The sequence below is a fragment of the Pelodiscus sinensis genome, chromosome 6 (assembly GCF_052426305.1).
Source record: "Pelodiscus sinensis isolate ZL-2025 chromosome 6, ASM5242630v1, whole genome shotgun sequence".
Lineage (NCBI taxonomy): Eukaryota > Metazoa > Chordata > Testudines > Trionychidae > Pelodiscus > Pelodiscus sinensis.
In genome coordinates this window covers 118,241,927-118,260,291 of record NC_143057.1, presented here as the reverse complement: position 1 = coordinate 118,260,291, position 18,365 = coordinate 118,241,927, and the positions used below count along the sequence as shown (strand labels likewise).

The 18,365-nt window shown below is 42.3% G+C and overlaps 1 protein-coding gene across 2 annotated transcripts in view; it reads right to left on the bottom strand.

The window, feature by feature from the left end:
- Window positions 1-2,065: 2,065 nt before the first annotated feature.
- SMAD2 (SMAD family member 2) overlaps window positions 2,066-18,365 on the bottom strand; it is an 89,848-nt gene continuing 73,548 nt past the window's right edge. For both annotated transcript variants that reach the window (XM_075932703.2, XM_075932702.2), the window contains 5 exons: window positions 13,434-13,487; window positions 11,464-11,676; window positions 9,769-9,906; window positions 9,465-9,609; window positions 2,066-3,970 (listed from right to left, as the gene is read on the bottom strand). In XM_075932703.2, coding sequence (XP_075788818.1) covers window positions 3,847-3,970; window positions 9,465-9,609; window positions 9,769-9,906; window positions 11,464-11,676; window positions 13,434-13,487 — 674 coding nt within the window. In that variant the 3' untranslated portion in view covers window positions 2,066-3,846. The remainder of the gene's footprint in view (window positions 3,971-9,464; window positions 9,610-9,768; window positions 9,907-11,463; window positions 11,677-13,433; window positions 13,488-18,365) is intronic.

Here is an 18,365-nt window from a genome sequence, read left to right as displayed (position 1 = left end):
TCCTAAGGAGGTCAAAAGATCCTGTAATGGACTAGAAAGAGCACTGTGGTATGACCAAGAGGCTATCAACCTCCCTTCTTATTGCAATTGCCTATGCCAGGTCCGGAATTCTGAATGTGACCACCACATAACATCGAAAACGGTTTTCGGTTTTGAAGTCCAAGGTCCATTTTTTGTAGATCCAGTGATTTTTCCAGTAACTTCTACAATAGCCTGGGTGCTTTCCAAACAGAAGGCACATCCCTACCTTGTGGAAATCACAATCTGAAGACAGACAAGATAAAGGTAAGTAGTACAATACCAGCATTGGTTATATGAACAAGAACATTTTAACTGGGAGCTGACAGCAGAGCAAGGAGCCTAGCAGTGGGGCTGCCGCCTGGCAGCACAACCACAAGACCAGCAGCCCCCCCTCTCATCCGCCAGCAGAACTGGAGCCCAACAGCTGGGCTGCCACTGGGTGGTGCAACTACCCAGTGGGACTGGGAGGTGGCAGGACTGGGAAGCATCAGGGCCAGGAGGTCAACAGCTAAGCTGCTCAGTGGTGGGGGTGGGAGCACTCCTGCTGCTGCCTGGCGGGGCTTGAGTCCAGCAGCAGGACTGCTGCCTAGCAGCACAGCTGAATCCTGGCCATGAGGCTGCCACCCAGGGAGCAGGAGGCAGTGGGGATGTCCTAGAGGTCCAAGAGCCCTGTGTGTGGAGGGGCTGGCAGCAGGAGGAGCTGGACAGAAGGCTGGCAGCCAAGCCACGGCTGAGGATGCTGGTGGTGGGGAACAAAAATGACCTCCCAGGGTCAGGCAAAATTCCTCATCCAGGACCAATCAAGCCCCAAGGGTGCCAGACCAGGGAGGTCCAACACATACCAGTGTAAACAGGGATTTGAAGCTGCAGCTTGGGCTGCTTCTCAGGCTCTGAAGCCCAATCCCCAACCTGAGCTGCAACTACAAAGCATTGTCTATATGGGTATTTTTAGAGCAAAAGCCAGTCATCTCATGCTGTCAGGCTCGCTATCCACTGGCTAGATTGATGTACCCCTGGAAGTTCCAATAAGGACAGCAGATCCCTCTTCTCCCCCCCTTTGAGCAAGGCACTACAGAAAGCTACAGTGAGAATCCCTGCTGAAAAGTTTACAATATACATGTAGCATATACAAAGGGAGGGCACAAAGATAAAGCTGTGTTGCTGGTGCTTACAAATTAAATTGAGACTCTCAGGATATTTGATGTTTTTCCTTGAAACGCCAGCTGCAACTACTGGAAACATGTGAGTACATGAGAGTCTAAGCTTTCATTTCCGCTTCCTAGGTCCACTGATAAATTCCTTGTACATTGGATGGGAGCATGTCACCCTCCCCCCCACAAAAAAAAGACTAATCAGTGTTCCTATAATGCAGTTCAAAATGAATTGAGCAATAGTTGTATAAACAAAAGCTGAAGGAACAAAAATACAAACAAACAGCAAATGACCTTAGCATCAGGTCACATAGCTTATCCAAGTTCCAGACCGCTCCCTAAGTGCAATTTTAGTCTTTCACCCAGAAAGTCATTCTTCTTTAGCTACTTCTGATCTAGTACTTGTCTTTTTCAAGAGATATTTTAATCTAATTTGTATTTGGCACAAGGTAACTAAGTTTCCCTTTTATTCACAGCTTGGAAAGCTTTTATCATTAAATGCAGACTAAAAAGAAATCCAGAAATTCTAAGTGGATGACAAAAATCTGAGTAAGTATGACAGCTTGTTCAATGAGATAGTATCCTAAAATTTACCTTAAGCTGTCTAAAACATCCAGCTGGTGTCACAGTGAGAATTCCCCTGCCATTTATTCAGGTTACCTTATATTTAGTCCTCGCCCAGCACAATATATAAGATAGCAATTTTGCTTTTGAACTCATTTTGAATGCTGCATTACTTCATTTCCTCCCAGAAGGAGAAAGGTCATGAATTACAGCAAGTCTGGGCCAGTGTGTATGTTGAGACTCAATGAGTTCTCTTCCATAAGATAATACAGTAAGTAAAGCAGATGAAGGAGGTGGCTGTTGTCAAACATTAATAAAAAACACCATCATGAGAATTAGAATTTTTATTAGTGTATTCACATATTAGGCAAATGCAACACGCATGAAGCTTATTTTCTTAGGTTCACATGTTCTACCAATACATTAGTCTACTGGTAAAACTACCACAAACTGGTAAATGCATTTCCAATTTTTTTTTTTTAATTGCCTGCCCCACTTTTTTCAAGGCTTAATTTTTGGTATTGCTTATATGCCCTGTTCATTCTGGCATAAAAATATCCATCACTATCTTCATAGAATGAACTGATTAAAAGCTGTAACACTGGCCACATTTTGTTCTCAAAGCTAAGTTATCACTAGCTGTACTTACAAAGTACAGTACTAGTGTAATGAAAGAAAACGGGGGGGAGAAAAACAGACAAAAGGCAATCCTGCTACTGCCACAATAACAAAAGAATGACAGACAGCTAGATCATAAGATTGTTAGTAAGATGTATATTTTTCAAGTCAGAGTAACCCTTCTATACAGTTTCCCAACCCTTCCCCAACCCAGACTTATTTGTAGAATATAATTCAGAATATTTTTAGTATGGTGCAGATGTAGTGTCCAAGGGTTCACAATAACATGCACTGCATTGAAGAACCTAAAAATCCTCCTTTGCTGGTCATACCTCAGCAACCACTATCCTATAGATTTTGCAGAAGCACCTACTTTTACAAGGCTCATGAATGCATATGATCTGGTATGTAACTACAAAGTCACTCAGATCAGAGAATTTTACATTCCATCACTAAATATTTTAAAAAGCTGCATCTATTTAAAACCAACATGGAAAGTCTAGTTTGACCATGGGAAAGCTGTTTAAAAGTTATTTGGGTCCAAAATTAAACTCAATATTTAAGTGATATTTAAAATATAGGTGTAAGAGGTAAGCCAATAGCCTGTAGATTTACATAAGTCCATTCAATGCTATTATAAATTTTCATTTCATGAAAGTATTTGCTCTCAATGATTTGAAGTACAAAATAAAAATTCAAACGCCTCAGTGCTGGCTGTGTCAATGCATCCATTGCCAGCAACAGATGCATTACTTTGGATGGGGAGAGTGAGAAGTAGGCTCCTAGTGTGATAGGTAGACTCAGAATTTATAAATATAAATTCAATTTGGGCCCCATTAAGCATACAAAGTGTTTAAGATTTCAGAGATGAAACTTAGGCATTTCTTTCCCCTTTCAACAGAGGGATTTTTCAAGAAGGCAGCAAAAAGTTAAGCTTTTTTCTACAAGGAAAGTCGGCTTTTTTTTCTTTTCTTTTTTTAAAGGACAACTTTAAAACCTGCATATATAAAAAAATATAAAAAGAATATAGGATTAGAGAGAACTTGCAATTTTATCAGACGTTTGCCCAAAACTAAAAAGAGCACACATCTGTTTAAGGGAACTAAAAATTTAGAACAGCACAATACTGTGATATTGGAGATCATGATACATTACCTGTACATATACGTAACTATTCATGTTATTGATAAACCTTTAGGACACTCAATTATACACCCAATGAAAACACCATTAAGAGTCTTTAGAACTGTCCCTTCCTCCTTCAGAAGGTGTTTTTACACACTAAATTTTCATCTAGTTTCAGAGTACAGGAAACAGAATCCACAAGGTGCTTTAACTGATGAGACCTCAAGTGCTGTTTTTTTTAAAAAAAACTTTTTGAATAGTAAACAGTTCATGGGAACCACACACAAATACTAAGACAGACGAGCTGTTATATTAAGTCTGTTGAATGGACTTGATATTTAGCCCACTGGCAACGAAGGAAGGTATTTTACGACATGCTGGAGCAGCGTACTGAAGGAGAGCCCATTTGAGTCAATACTTTGTCCAACCATTGTAGAGGTCCATTCAGATGCAGTTCAATCCAGCAAGGAGTGCTTGTTACTGTTTGCCGTCTGGGGAAGAAGAAAAAAGGAGTTACCAAGAGATTTGAGAGGCCACTAAGGGTGTGTTCCCTCTCCCTTCCTTCCCCCACCCAAAAGAAACCGTCCAAAACAAAAACAAAACAAAAAAAACACACTCCCTCAAGCAGGACAACAACAAAACTTCTTGCTGAGTCTTTGCAAATATGTACAATATACATCTTTAACTGAAAAGGAGATTAATATGATGCTCTCATGTGACAACAGGAGCAAAAGCCACAAAGCCAGTTTAATATGGGTGCAAGTGATCAGCTTTACTTAGAGATTTTTTTTTTTTTTTAAACAAAACTGTCCACCCTACAAACGCAACCTGATAACCACATTTGAGTCAAGCTGATATTTAACTTCTCAGACTCACTAATATTAAAGAGTCTTGCAGGGGACATTAAGCACACACGGAAAAACTTAAGTAATCCCCTTGTTTTCAAAAGGTTTGCACAGGTATGTGACTAGAACTTGACAAACTTTTATTATTTTATCCACAAAGAATAGCTATATTAGCTCTCTGGTTTTAAGTAATAGTAATACTGTCCTCAAAAGAAGAGTAAGCTCTGATGATTATAAAAGTTGCTTCAGAGAAAAATTTAAGGAAGCTGTGCTAGATTTTGTCAGAAACAAGCGCATCATAACTGAGCGTGTGGTTAAAGAGGGCAAATGTTATCTTACAGAAACACCAAACATCATCTGTGCTGATTTCCTGTAGCTTGTCTGTAATGTATTGTGTAAAATTTTCAAGTTGCTTGAAGAAATTACATTATCCTAGTTTACTAAAAGTATACATTTCCACATGGCAAGCTTTTTTTTTTTAAATGTGTAAATCTGTAAAAAAGAAATGCTGCCATTGCTTCGTTTACTTTAAAAGTTGTCATCTCTCAAACCTCACCACTCCTATTTTAGATACCTGCTATTCCAAAGATATGTTCTCAAGAAATTCTGTACGAGAAAAACAGTGGTATCATAGTACTGGATGTACTTATACGTGAAACAATGCTCCCTGTAAGCTGTGAGCTTATGTGGCCACTCAAGAGATTCAAATGCCAGTCAGCTGACTGTGTTTCAACTGATGCTGCACATTCAAACATGTCTCGGTACCCAGACATTAATTTCCAATATGGATGGACAATATCTGCACACGGATGGTAAAAATTAGAGGGAACACTGCCTGAGAGAAGCATTTATTTATTTCACTTCATAGGTCTCAGGCTCAAGTGGATGGAGGCCAGTCTCCATGAGATCTAAGTTTTCCTGACCTAGGACTACAGGATTAGATCCATTGATTACACTGTATAGCTGTAAATATTCTCCTGCCTTAACCATACCACTTCAATTTCATTTAGGGATGTTAAATTGCAGGTAACTGACTAATCGATTAGCATCAACTATTTGACTAATTGATACGGTGTCTCCACCTTTGAAGTGTACAAACAGCCCTAGAGCTGTTGCTACACTTTCAAGGCAAAAGTGCCACATGGAGCCCAGAATCAGTGGAGATGCCTCATCAACTTTGAATTGCTGCTGCAGGAACCTGGCACTAGGCTCCCATGGCAGCATTTCAAAGCAGCAGCATCATGTGGAGCCCGGGGTCTGGCCCCAGGCTCCACGTGGTGCTGCCACTTTGAAGTACTTCCTTCTCCACCTGTTGCCTCTTCCTGAGGGAGGCAGCAGGTGGGAAGCAACTAGTCAACAAGTTTGGCAACTATCAGATAGTCGACTATTCCTTCACATCCCTAGTTCCATTACTGAAGAATTACAGAAAACCCCAAAAGACTTCTCCAAGGCAAATAACTCACATTAAATCCTGTTTTTCCTTTTACTTACAAATAGTCCCAAATAGTTAACTAGTCCATAAACTGGAAATGGCTTAATTTGCTACTAAACAGGGATTAAAGGCTAGATCTGTTCTAGACCTCGAAGGTCAGCTTACGATACACAACACCGACATAAATAACATAGGCCAGAATTGATGTACCTTAAGCCAAGCTTGGTGGCTTCTCCACAGGGGGCAGTCCAGTCGACTTTCCTTACTCACAAATCAAGGAGTACTGTGTCGACTGAGGGTGCCCTCAGCGTTCAATTTAGTAGGTCCCCCACTAAACTGAATGCCAAAAGATCAATCCCCAGCATGGTAAGTATAGATGTGGCCTGAGTCAGTTATCTTGCCTAGAAGTATTTCAATAATCTTGGTATCTTCCCCTTCATATTTATTATCCACATGCCACCAAGAATTTAACATTCTCTGTCAAATATACAGATGCAGAGAAACTAAACTGGAATCCTTTCCAGTAAGCCATTCTCCCAATAACTCTACTGGATCACATAGACCTAAAGTTTATTAGCATCTAAAGTTCAACACACACCCTTTAAAAAAAAAAAAAACCCCACACACCACAGCAACCTTATGAACACCCTTCTCTCTATCAAGTTCTGTATGCTTCAAGTTTTGACTCTCTGTAGCTTGACCTCTAAAATAGTCTTATCTATACTGATTTTTATGTTGTATTTTATTTTGCTTAAGTATACACAGGCCTTTAGACCAACTCCCCTAGCTCCCTCCCTCTCCATACTTCTGTGTCTATCAGAGGCAGCGAGGTGGGGGGCAGGTGGGGTGTTGAGGGAGGCTGCCACAAAGCAGTCTCTGCCCACAGTAGGCCAAGGCTCACCACAGGCAGAGGCCGCTATGGTAGTATCCACAGCCAGCTCCAGCCACCATGGACAGGGGCTACTACTAGAGCAGGTTCTGCCTGTGGCCAGCCCACCACAAAACAGGGGCTGCTAGACGTGGTGTGAGCTGGGACCGATCAGTCCCAGCTTGCACCAGTCCGAGATTGCTGCGGCTCTGAATTCCAAATATATTAAGAGCCAAGCACCTTCCCTTACTGACTAATCATATAGTCGATACAAATCGTATCGATTACACAATTAGTCAATTACCTGCCTCTTAACATCCTTGGACTGGATATGGGAAAGCAGTGGGTGTGATTTGCTTTGACTTTGGCAAAGCTTCACCTTCTCCCACAGTATGCTTGTCATCAAGGTTAAAAAAAAGAATGGATCAGATGAACAGTCTATAAGGTGGACAGAAAGCTAGTTAGATCAGACTCAGTGGGTGGTGCTCAATGTCTAGCTGGCAGCCGGTATCAAGCAGAGTACCTCATGGGTCAGTCCTGAGGCTGATTTTGTTCAACATCTTCATTAATGATCTGGATCATGGGTTGGGTTGCACCCTCAGAAAGTTTGCTGATGACACTAAGCTGGAAGTAGAGGTAGTTACACTGGAGGGTAGGGATAGGGTCCAGAGTGACCTAGACAAATTGGAGGGATTGGGCCAAAAGAAATCTGATGGCGTTCAAGAAGAAAAAGTGCTGCACTTAAGACAAAAGAATCCCATACACTGCTAAATACTGGGGACCAGCTAGCTAAGTGGCAGTTCTGCAGAAGAGGACTTGGGGATTACAGTGGACAAGATGCTGGATATGGAATCAGTGTGCCCTTGTTGCCAAGAAGGCTAACGGGCTGCGTTAGTGGGAGCATTGGCAGAAGACAGAAGGAAATGATTATTCCGCTCTTTCACCACTGGTGAGGCCACATCTTGAGTACTGCATCCAATTTTAGCCCCTCTTGCCATAGTAAGGATGTGGATAAATAAAGAATCCAGTAGAGGAGAACAAAAATGATTAGGGAGCTGAGGTGCATGACTTATAAGGAGTGGCAGACGGAACTAGGGATCTAAAACCCAATTAAAAAGTTAACTGGATAAAATAGAATGTTTAAACACTTAACCATGATCCTGTGGGCGAGGGGCTACTCTGGCTGGGCCTGCCGTGGTGTGCCATGGGCAGGGAGCTGCTCTGGGTGGGCTGGAGCAGTCCCCTGCCTGCGGCACAGTTGGCCCAGCCAGGCTAGAGCATTCCCCCTCTTCTCTCCCCCCACCCCCCATACAAACCGTGCAGCAGTTGGGGTGGCTGCTCCAGCCAGGCCAAGCCATAACAGTCCCACGCTGGTTAACCTGTTACCCAGGTAAGCATAACAGCAAGGCAAATGCTTAACAGATAACCCTTCACCTCCCTAGAGGGAACTGGGCTTTTGTAGTCTTCAGAAAAGATGACTGGAGGGGGGATTTGACAGCAGACTTCAGCTACCTGTACGGATATGGAGGTATGGCAGAACAAGAAGCAACGGGCTGAAGTTGCAGTGAGGGAGGTCTAGGTTGGATATTAGGAAAAACTATTTCAGTAGGAGGGTGGTGAAGCACCTAGGGAGATGGTAGAATCTCCATCCTTGGGAGGTTTTAAGGTCTGGCTTCCCAAAGACCTGGCTGGGATGATTGGATTGGACTAGTCCTGCTCTGAGCAGAGGATTGGAAGGGGTCTCAGGAGGTCATCTAGTCCAACCCAATGTATCATGTACACAATAACCCAAACGGGAACAAAATATCAGTATAACCTATGCAGCATTAAATATACGCCTAAGCCTGAAATAATTCCATTTTACAGTAATTACACTTCAGAGATGTGTGATATATCAATTCCCTATTCTTTTCTACGGACAATTTCAATAGACATTTGAGGTGTTTTTTTTAAAACAGTCACCCATTTTCCATTATAGCTTCTTACCTCATACATGTCAGATACTATTCCTTTTGAATTCCGATATTGTACTTTATAAAAACCCCTCTCCTCTATAAATTCAAATTAAAAAAAAAACCTTTCCCCATTTGTAAAACGGTTCAGTTTAACTACAAACACACAAAGTTATCATTCATATCATAACAGTTGTGCTTTCCACAATGACTTTCAATAAGTGTATTATAAAGAATAAAACAGTTAGGGAATAAATTTGGAATGACTTTCAAACTCTTTCCTATCTCTGATTACCACCATTTGAATTCAGGATTACATCTAAGCAGCTCATCACATTCCATATAGAGCAGCACTAGACAATAGCTTTATGTAGATCTCACAAAAAAGCAAGTAATCGCAGAACAATCTCCAAAGTCACTAGCAGGAACCACTCTTTCCACCACCTTGGTACACACGATCAAATGTAAGTAGTAAACTCTAATATACAGAGCATCACACTTTTGGCAGAACAGTTGGTTTCCAGCTACTTGAGAAATTCAGAGGGGTAGCCGTGTTAGTCTGAATCGGCAAAAGTGGCGAGGAGTCCTGTGGCACCTTATAGACTAACTGAAGTGTAGGAGCATAAGCTTTCGTGGGCATCTGACGAAGTGGGTCTTTGCCCACGAAAGCTTATGCTCCTATACTTCAGTTAGTCTATAAGGTGTCACAGGACTCCTCGCCGCTTTTGAGACAAATTAGCATTGTTCCATAAGGGCTTTAGAACACTCATATAAACAACTGTATTCTCTTTTTTATCTGCTTACAGTGTATTCTTATAATTGATGGCAGTGTAATCTGCCTTTCAAGATGGGGATTAATGTTTAAAAGTAACAATTAATGTTTCATACCTGTATTCAGCCCCCCATCCTTTAACAAAACTCATTCTTATGGTACACATTCTAGTTAGTTGATACACTGCTTCGAAACCCTGATTCACAGATTGAGCCAGAAGAGCAGCAAATTCCTGGTTGTTAAAGATCTTCAGGTTGCATCCTATGAAGAGAAAACAAGTTTAGACTACAGCCTATATGTATTTGCAGGATTTACTATAAGGGCAATGTGAAGAACCAACTTTTAGATGTTAAAAAGACAAAAAATGCATTTCAATTTACTGTCTTTCTTGATTAGTATGCCTTGTACTTGCGCTCTTACCTGGTGGAATTTTGCACACTGTTGCAGGATGCCAGCCATATCTTTGATTACAATTGGGGCTTTGAACAAAGATTGCACTATCACTTAGGCACTCGGCAAAAACTTCCCCACCAATGTAATACAGACGCACTCCCCTTCCTGAAACAAGATTAATAGAAGCTTCACTTGGGACATGACCTGAACTGGTTAACATATTAGAAGTCTGCTTTATTTCACGGAGGGCCAACTTTTTCTTCCTCAGCAATGCCAGCTTAACAGATTTCCCTTGCAGTGTGGCTACATTGCCAGGTGACACCTGTAGCAAGAGCAGGATGTGGTTTAAGAATAATTCCTCCACCCCTAACCCCAGAATATGCTGGTTAGAATGAGAAGAATTTCTTTGTTAAGAACAAGACAGACTTTCTTCCTTCTATCTATTTAGTACTTTGAGACAGTGGTTTGGATTCTGATTGCTTTCTCGAAACAACAATTGCAATTAAAAGATCAGATCTAATAAGAAAGTTAATTCTGTTCATTTTAGCATAAATATGAGTGTGGTAGCTGAAGTAGCACATAGCAAAGTACTCTGAAGACAAGGCTCATGAATCATCTGCTACTTACACTTCCAGGGCCCTCCTCACGCTGCACTGACTCTTGGCCCATCCTACCCCAATGTACCCTTGCTCTTTGGCAAATTTACCAAAGGAGTTCATTTGTCTTACAAAAAGACAGCCCCTTCCTGCTTGTACTTACATATAAACTAGCCCTCCTGTCTAGGAAAAAAAAAGATCTGAATTTTAGTATGAACCAAAATACAAATTTCGAATGTAATAGCTCATTCAGTGAGGAGACTCACTATGAAAAACTGATTTTATTTTTTTTGGAAAATGGAATTGCAAGTAAATAGTTAATTTATTGTTCTAGGGTAGGAGTTCTGAAACTAGGGGTCATGACCCACAAGGGGCTCAATCGTGAGGTTTTTTTACATGGAGGGGGGTCATGAGCTGTCTGCCTCCACCCCAAACTCTACTTATCCTCCAGGATTCATAATAGCATTAAATATAGTAAGTGGTTTTAATTCATAAGGCAGGGGTCACACACAAAGGCTTGCTGTATGAAAGGGGTCACCAACACAAGTTTGAGAATCACTTTTCTAGGGAACCCCAATTGGATTTTTTTCGAGTGATCATTTTGCTTGAGCAGTTACATTGTATGTTGGTGGTTCCCAAAAATCCAAAGTTTTCGAAAACAACTAACTTTTAAACAATTGCTTTTTGATTCAACATGAAGAATTTCACAAAAAATCCACACTGGAATCCAGCAAAATGGAAGTTTTAGTTTTGCAAGTCTTTCCTCCTCCCGCCAAGGTACAACTATCAAAAGGAAGACCACAATCAAGATGGTATATGCTGTACACTTCAATAATTGTTCCTGTGAAATCTAACAATCATGTCAAATTAGCACAGTTAAGACTAGTTTCAGTTTTATTTGAAAGTAGTAAATAATCATTTTACATTCCAAAACTAGGCAAGAATACAATACAGTTCAATACTGCTAGTATTACTTTAAATACTGCTTTAGTGTTGTGCTTTTATATTTTCCCATTCCTATGTTGATTCAATGCAAGTTGTGTCAAAATTTAACTGAATAAATCTGGGTGATTATTGCTAAGTGTCATTACTCTTAAAGAATTAATTATAAGATTTGAAAACATACCTATGTGTCGCCTTGTCATTTCCACTGTGGCATTTCTGTTAACGTTGGAGAGCAAACCTAAACAAAATCTTTCTGAATTTGATGGATCTGTGAAACCATCTACTGTCAGTGAAGGCTGTGACGCGTGGAAGGTTTCTCCCACTCTCTGATTCAGTTCATAATATGCTATTGAACACCAAAATGCAGGCTCTGAATAAGTAACTGGCTGCAAGTCTGAAAAAAAGAGATAGAATGAGCATTCCTGTGATAATGAAACCAATGTTTAAAAAAAAAAAAATCTATCTTTATTGATTCTAACTGATTAGTCTTGGCTGTAGCTCATGAGCTATAATTAATCAGTAACTAAGTTTTCATTTTCCATAGATCATGTTCTGCACAGGAACATAAAAATTTATACTGATCAGACCACTGTCTATCGAGTCCAGTATCCTGTCACTGAGGGACAAGAAACAAACGTTACAAAATTAGGTATAGGATAGCCTGTCCACAAACAAAAAACCAAACAGTTTCCTCTTAAACCAGCCTCAAACTATTGGTGGTTATGTCCTGAAGCAAGTGCTTTTAGTAGCCCTTCACTACGACTATGATTTTCAAGTATGAGAAGTAGCTATCATTGGCTAATCCGGTTATCCATGCGATTGGGTAATACCTTACTGATTTAAAAACTTATTTCAGTTTAAATATCCTCTTTCCCTTGTATTATGAGGAGATAATAGACCCTCCCAATATAGATTCCATGCAAAAAAACACCCAAATCCTTTTATCACATATAGTGTGTATCTTCAAGAATAGGCCCAGTCCCATCAATCTCTTCAGACTCATATTTAATGTCTCACTTTTCTGAACCCTCTACTACTCCAGGTGAGGGAACAATGCTTACTCAATAGAGTTGAGCAATTTTTTTATAATAAAGGAAATAAACACTGGGGTAAAATTTTAATCCAGTAGAGTATTAGTTTACAATTCTATCCCGAGTACAGGGCTACAAGGGTCTTCTGGAGAAACCTTTGCTTTTCACTAGTTTTCCCTTTCTATCCTATTCTTCAGGATCCAAATCTTCCCTTGTACCCAGGGGCGGATATAGGGCAGGGCGAACGGGGCGGCCGCCCCGGGCCCCGCGCTTAAAAAAGCCCCGCACATGTGCCATGGCGCCACCGCGCATGTGCATGGTGTCACGGCGCATGCGCGGTGGCAAAGGGGGGGGGGGGCCGCGGAGTTATGCTGCCCGGGGCCCTGCAAAACAGTCATCTGCCCCTGCTTGTACCTCACAAATCATCTCCCACAGTTATTTTCTCTTATTTCCATATTATGGGGTTGCTCTTCCCAATACAGCTTTTTTATTTTCCTGCCACATGCCTCTTCCCACGTCTGGCCAAGCAAAAGTCTGATACACTCTGCAATTCTTCCGAACGGCTATACAGCTGAGAGATGATGATCCTCCTTAACGCAGTGGTGGTGGGAGGAAATATACCCTTGTGGCCAAAGGCGACACTATTGTGCAGGTGTACTAACAAAGTAGCAGTATGATAACAGTCATGTCTAGGCAGCTAGCACAATGTTGGAGATATTTCTGGCAGACCCTATTACCTGGCAGCTATACCTATATGGAAACATTTCAGCTACCGACACCTTGAAATAATGTATCCTTGTAAGTAAAATCCCCTTCTTGTTCCCACCATTCTTGCATACTCTCAGCCAGTCTATTGTTTCCCTTTGCGAAGATCCCAGCAGTTACAAGGGAACAAAGTACCACAGTTATTTATATTTAACATCTTTGCAATTAAACTTGAGTTTTGGCTAAAACACCATTAATGAAAACGGACCATGACAGCACTTCTGCCACAGATTCCATCCTTCACCCTCCTCCCCCACATCAAAAAGAAAAGGAAGACTTACATGGTCTTACACTAATACATATAGGAAGCACACAATTTAGGAAAGCAATTAAAAGTGAAGTATTTCTAGCTTACCCAGACTATGATTAACTGGGGAGAGTGTACTAGGAGATAACTCTGCTGGAGATCCTGTAGAAATAATTCAGATAAAAATTTTGAGTGTTTCATTTACATTACAGAAGACCATTCTTTTCCATACTCTAGCATTATATCAGGCTATTACTCTTTGCAATGAACTACAAACACTTCTGATATCTTGCAACCAGTTTTCTAGACTAAAATGGACCAGCCTAAAATAACAGACATAATTGCCCAACTACAGTCTATATGCATTTTAGACTCTACTTTTGCTTTGTTAATACAACAAAACTATCAGTGCAATCCAGCCCTACTCCCAGGGAGACATGTATTATAGGCAGCAGCAAGAGTGCCAGGTGGGAGCAGGTCCAAGAGAGGAGCCAGTTTAAAAACTAGCTCTCCGTGCAGACTGGCTGCCTGTCCTGCGCTGCTGCCTCCAATGCAGAAGGATGGAGAAAAGAAACATGAACTCTCCTGTACAGTCTGCTATGGACTGAAGCAAAATTAGAGGAAGAGGCAAAGACAAAAAAACAAGATAACTTCAACTTCTAGCAGGTTGGCCTTCCCCTAAAGCAGGAGTGGGCAATAATTTGACAGGGGCCACTTCACAAAATTTGAAAGTGGCTGCAGGCCAGCTCCGAAAGGGTAGGGCCTTGGGCAAAAGGGGGCTGGATCTCTATAGGTGTAGCCCACCCTGGCAGGGAGAGGAGACTTTGCATGCTACCCCACTCAGACCATGATTGGTCTGGGGATGGGGAGAGCATGCAAAATCTCTTGTCCCCTGCCCCCACACTGCCAGGGGCACATAGCATTTTGAACAGCAGATGGTTCCTTTTAGATGCTGCACGCCCCTGGGGGCAGGAGGAAACTTCGCACACTCCCCCGTCCCAGGTCTCAACTGGCCTGATATGAGGGAGCGACAGGGGGCTGCAGGCTAGAGGAAACAGCTTGACAGGCCGGATACAGCCTACAGACCCCATCTTACTCACCTGTATCCTAAGGCATCAAGCTTGGACTGATGAGGCACTACAGTCTGTACCCAGACTAGAACAGTTGAAGTCCCATTTAAGTGGAAAGGCTTCCAACTTTAGAGAGACAACCTACCATGATAGTCTACTATCATGGAGCTGCTCGTTTATAGGTAATAGTGCTGAGTGCATATTGTCCAAGAGGAAACAAGAAAGACTGTGTAGAAAAATGTTTAGACCTAGACAGTCTTCAGTAGCTTACTTAAACAATAAACTCTATATAATTCAAAGGTTAGACACAGGGCAACAACTGACAAGGTTATTCAGATTATGGGATGGTTCTGAAGCAATAGTGTCACTGACACCAAGTGCCATTAAAGGAGGAAGATTAGTGATTCTCAGTGGACCAAAAGCTTCCTTGACAGTCTTCAGCAGAAGGCACAAGGGACCAGCCTGTAGAAGTTGGCTATTTCATCATATCCTAGGCCACAATTATTCCTGAAGGAAATCTGCATTTGTGCAACCATTGTGCAATGCAAAATTTGCAGAGAATTAATGTTCTGTGCTGTGCCATATTACCATCCCTACTCTCCTACAGAAGGTACTGCAAGAGCTGCTGGTCACCACTAGCAGCTGCTTGACTGCCCCCCTCCCCCGAGCCCAGCTGCCATACTCACAAATTGGAAAGACAGGGGCTGTGGGTTTAGGAGGGGAAGTGGAGGGTAGGGTTCCTGTCAGCTACCATTCCCGTCATACCCTAAAGGAAAAAGGCAGCAAGCAGGAAGCTCCAAACAAATTTAGCACTTAGTTCAGGCTATTTCTTGCTCTAGATTAAGGATGTAAAGAGGCAGATAGTTGGGTAATCGTGTCCTTCATACAATTTGTCTCAATGACACGATTAGTAAATAAAGGAAGGTGCTCAGATGGAGCTGCCCCTGCTGCAGCTTTGCAGTTTAAATATAGTAAGAGCTGGGTGTGCAGGTAGCCCAGACAGAGGCTGCTGCCAGAGCAGCCTCCCCTGCTATCCCCCACCTCCACCTCTGACAGAGGCAGCAGCAAGGGGGTGGGGGAGGGGATCATGCAAGCAGCACAGGAGGGGGTGGGGTGGGGGGTAAGGAGGAGCGAACCGGATTTTAAGCTAGCTTCCCTCAGCACCAGCTCCCGCTCCCCACGCCCTCTGATATAGAGGCAGCAAGGTGATGATGGGGGGGAGGGAGAGGGGGTGCAAGAAGCCAAGTACTCTTTTACATCCCTACTCTGGATCCCTGATCTCTAGGGGAATAGGCAGTGTGCATGCTTGAATTAAGAGTTGTTCTACAGCGAAGCTGTTGGGGTGGGGGGGGGGGGGGGGCACAGCACCAGAAAGATTATAGGCAGGGCTTGACAAACCCCGGCGAGAGCCACTCACCGGCCCTGCACTACGCATGTACCAGACCAGCACTGCTCATGTGCGAAGCGCCGGTGAACAGGGCTCACGGAGCCACCGGCTAAAGTCTACTCACCACAGGCGAGTAGATTCAGCGGTTTGTTGAGCCCTGATTATAGGGCTTTCTTTACATGCTAACCCCAGGGGAAAAGGTGTCTGTATTGCTAAATACATAATTGTTGAAAGGTATTTTGAAATAAATTACCAAAATAACTGAGAAATGCAATCTTATGTTATTTTGATAAAATACGCTAAGATTTAAAATACTGTATGCAGAATTCTCTTCTCTCCCACTCAGCACAAGAGCAAGACTGGATTAGCTTTATGCCCTTTGTTACTGGCCAAATGAGATTAGTGATTGATTTTTCAAATATTCTGTCACCAGCACTGGTAGCATCAAGCACTAATCATACAAAGTTAAGGAGAGGTCTAACAGCCAGTCAAGGAATCTTACAGTTAAGGCAATGTACTTGGACCAGGGAGATCAGAGTCTCTCTCTCTCTCTCAGTTCTACCCAGTCTTCCCACGACACATTGGCCAAATTCACTTAATATCTGCCTCAGTTCCCTATTTAATGGGAATACTTCTCTAAATCAGAGGTATTTGTGAAGACATTCATTGCTGAGGCTGTCACACTGGGGTGATGAGCACAACAGGAAAAAAGCAGCAAATCAGGCAGCCCCCCAACCTTCTGGAAACAAAAGCAGGATGTGTCAACTCCTTCAACTAAAACAAAATTATCTACAAAGATGCTCTTTTCAGGATGGTCTGGATATTGGTAAGTATGCTGCAGTGATTCATCCCTGAAACTACTTGGAATAGTCTAATGTTCATTTGTAAATACTGTAAATGTACTTGAATGAGTGGGAGAGAGAACTGGTATGGAAATTTCAGCAGTCCAAAGAGACTGTACCAGCATGCTTGTATATACCATGAGAACGCCATAATGATTTCTGTTGAAAAGGTGGTTCTTTAATGAAAATGGAATAAAGGACCCAAAACAGCAAATGTGTCAACATGATCCTGAAACTGTCCAAGGATGAACAGTTTTAAAACAAGGCTAAAGGATTTGGCTGGTGTAGACCACAGCTTGCTTTGTACCCTAGCAAATAGAGTAAAATTTATTCTGTAAGACTGAAAAATGTAATGATTAACATATAAATTCAAAAGATTTAAATCAAGGCAAAACAAATTGAAACTGATATTGAGCAGTGATACAAAATAAGCAGTCAATCTACCAATGCCTTTTTTTTTTAAAAAAAAAAAGAGGGTGGAAGAAAATAGTTGTTAGTCTTTCATTCTGCCAAAGACCTCCTTAATGGGGGAGGAGAAAGTAAATTCTGTTGTACAAATCTGAATTCCAAATGATCATCCCTTTCCTGCTTTTGACAAACAGACAAGACAGGAAACTGGAAAGTATAAATGGGGAGAGGAGAGAATAAAGCTTTAGTAGATGTAGGGCAGGATACAGGACAATTAGCTACTCATTCAAACAGATGTTTTTGATTGGCAGATTGGCCACAACTCACATCCCTAGTCAGGAGTATCAGCTGGGTGGTCTAGTCAGATCCCTTTTCTTCATTGGTCCTTTTCAAGCCAAGCAGAGTTAGCTGGAACACCCCATCTCAGCAAGCTGGTGTCAAGCAGCACAGTTAATTTTACAATCCGATGAAAAGTCAAGAGAGTAAGATATAGGACAGGCAAAAGATAGAAAATGGAAAAGGACAAATGGGGGGGGGGGGGGGGGGCGGCAAGACAGCAGGATTTCACAAGTATCAAGCTGAGTCCTCCAGTGATGATAGTCAAGTGTTCCCCCACAGTATTACGGTCGGGTGTCTCAATAATCCTTTTCCTACTGCGACAGTGACGGTAAAGTCGCCTGTCCCCTTGCTTCTTTTTAAAGGGGCTCCAGAAAAAGATGAAGGGAAGAATGGTTTATTCTCATTTTGCCACATTAAGTCTAATTTTTGAAATATGTATTTTAGTCCATTACTTCTACTCCTCATGTATGTCAGACTCTGAAACAATCCTTGAGTGGCATTAGAAAGCCATTTATTTTTAAATTAAGTTCACTAACAAATCATTAACCTATACCCACTTTCCAATTAGGCTTACAATTAAAGTAGGCCTGCCAGTCGGGTTGCCAGGTGTCTGGTATTGTACCGGACAGTCCGGTATTTGCATGCTCTGTCCAGTAAAAAACAGAAAATACCAGAGAGGCTGGGAGTCCCAGATGGGAGGCGGGGCTGCGATTGCTGCCAGGAGCTCTCAGTCGGTTGTGTGAGAAGGAGGGGAAGCCTCCTCCTTGTTCGTGCATCGCCAGGAGCCTGCACAGGACAGGCAGCAAGTGCCTGGGTCAGTCCCGCTCCCTGCCAGCCAATTTGCTCACCCCACTCCCAGGCCAGTTCCCCCCACTTCCCCTTCCTCACTTCCCCGTCGAGCCCCCCTGCACCCCCTCACCCCCAGCTCTGCTTTCCGCAAGCCCATTCCTCTTCCTGATCTCCCACAGCCAGCGCCGCTGCACCTCTCCCGGCC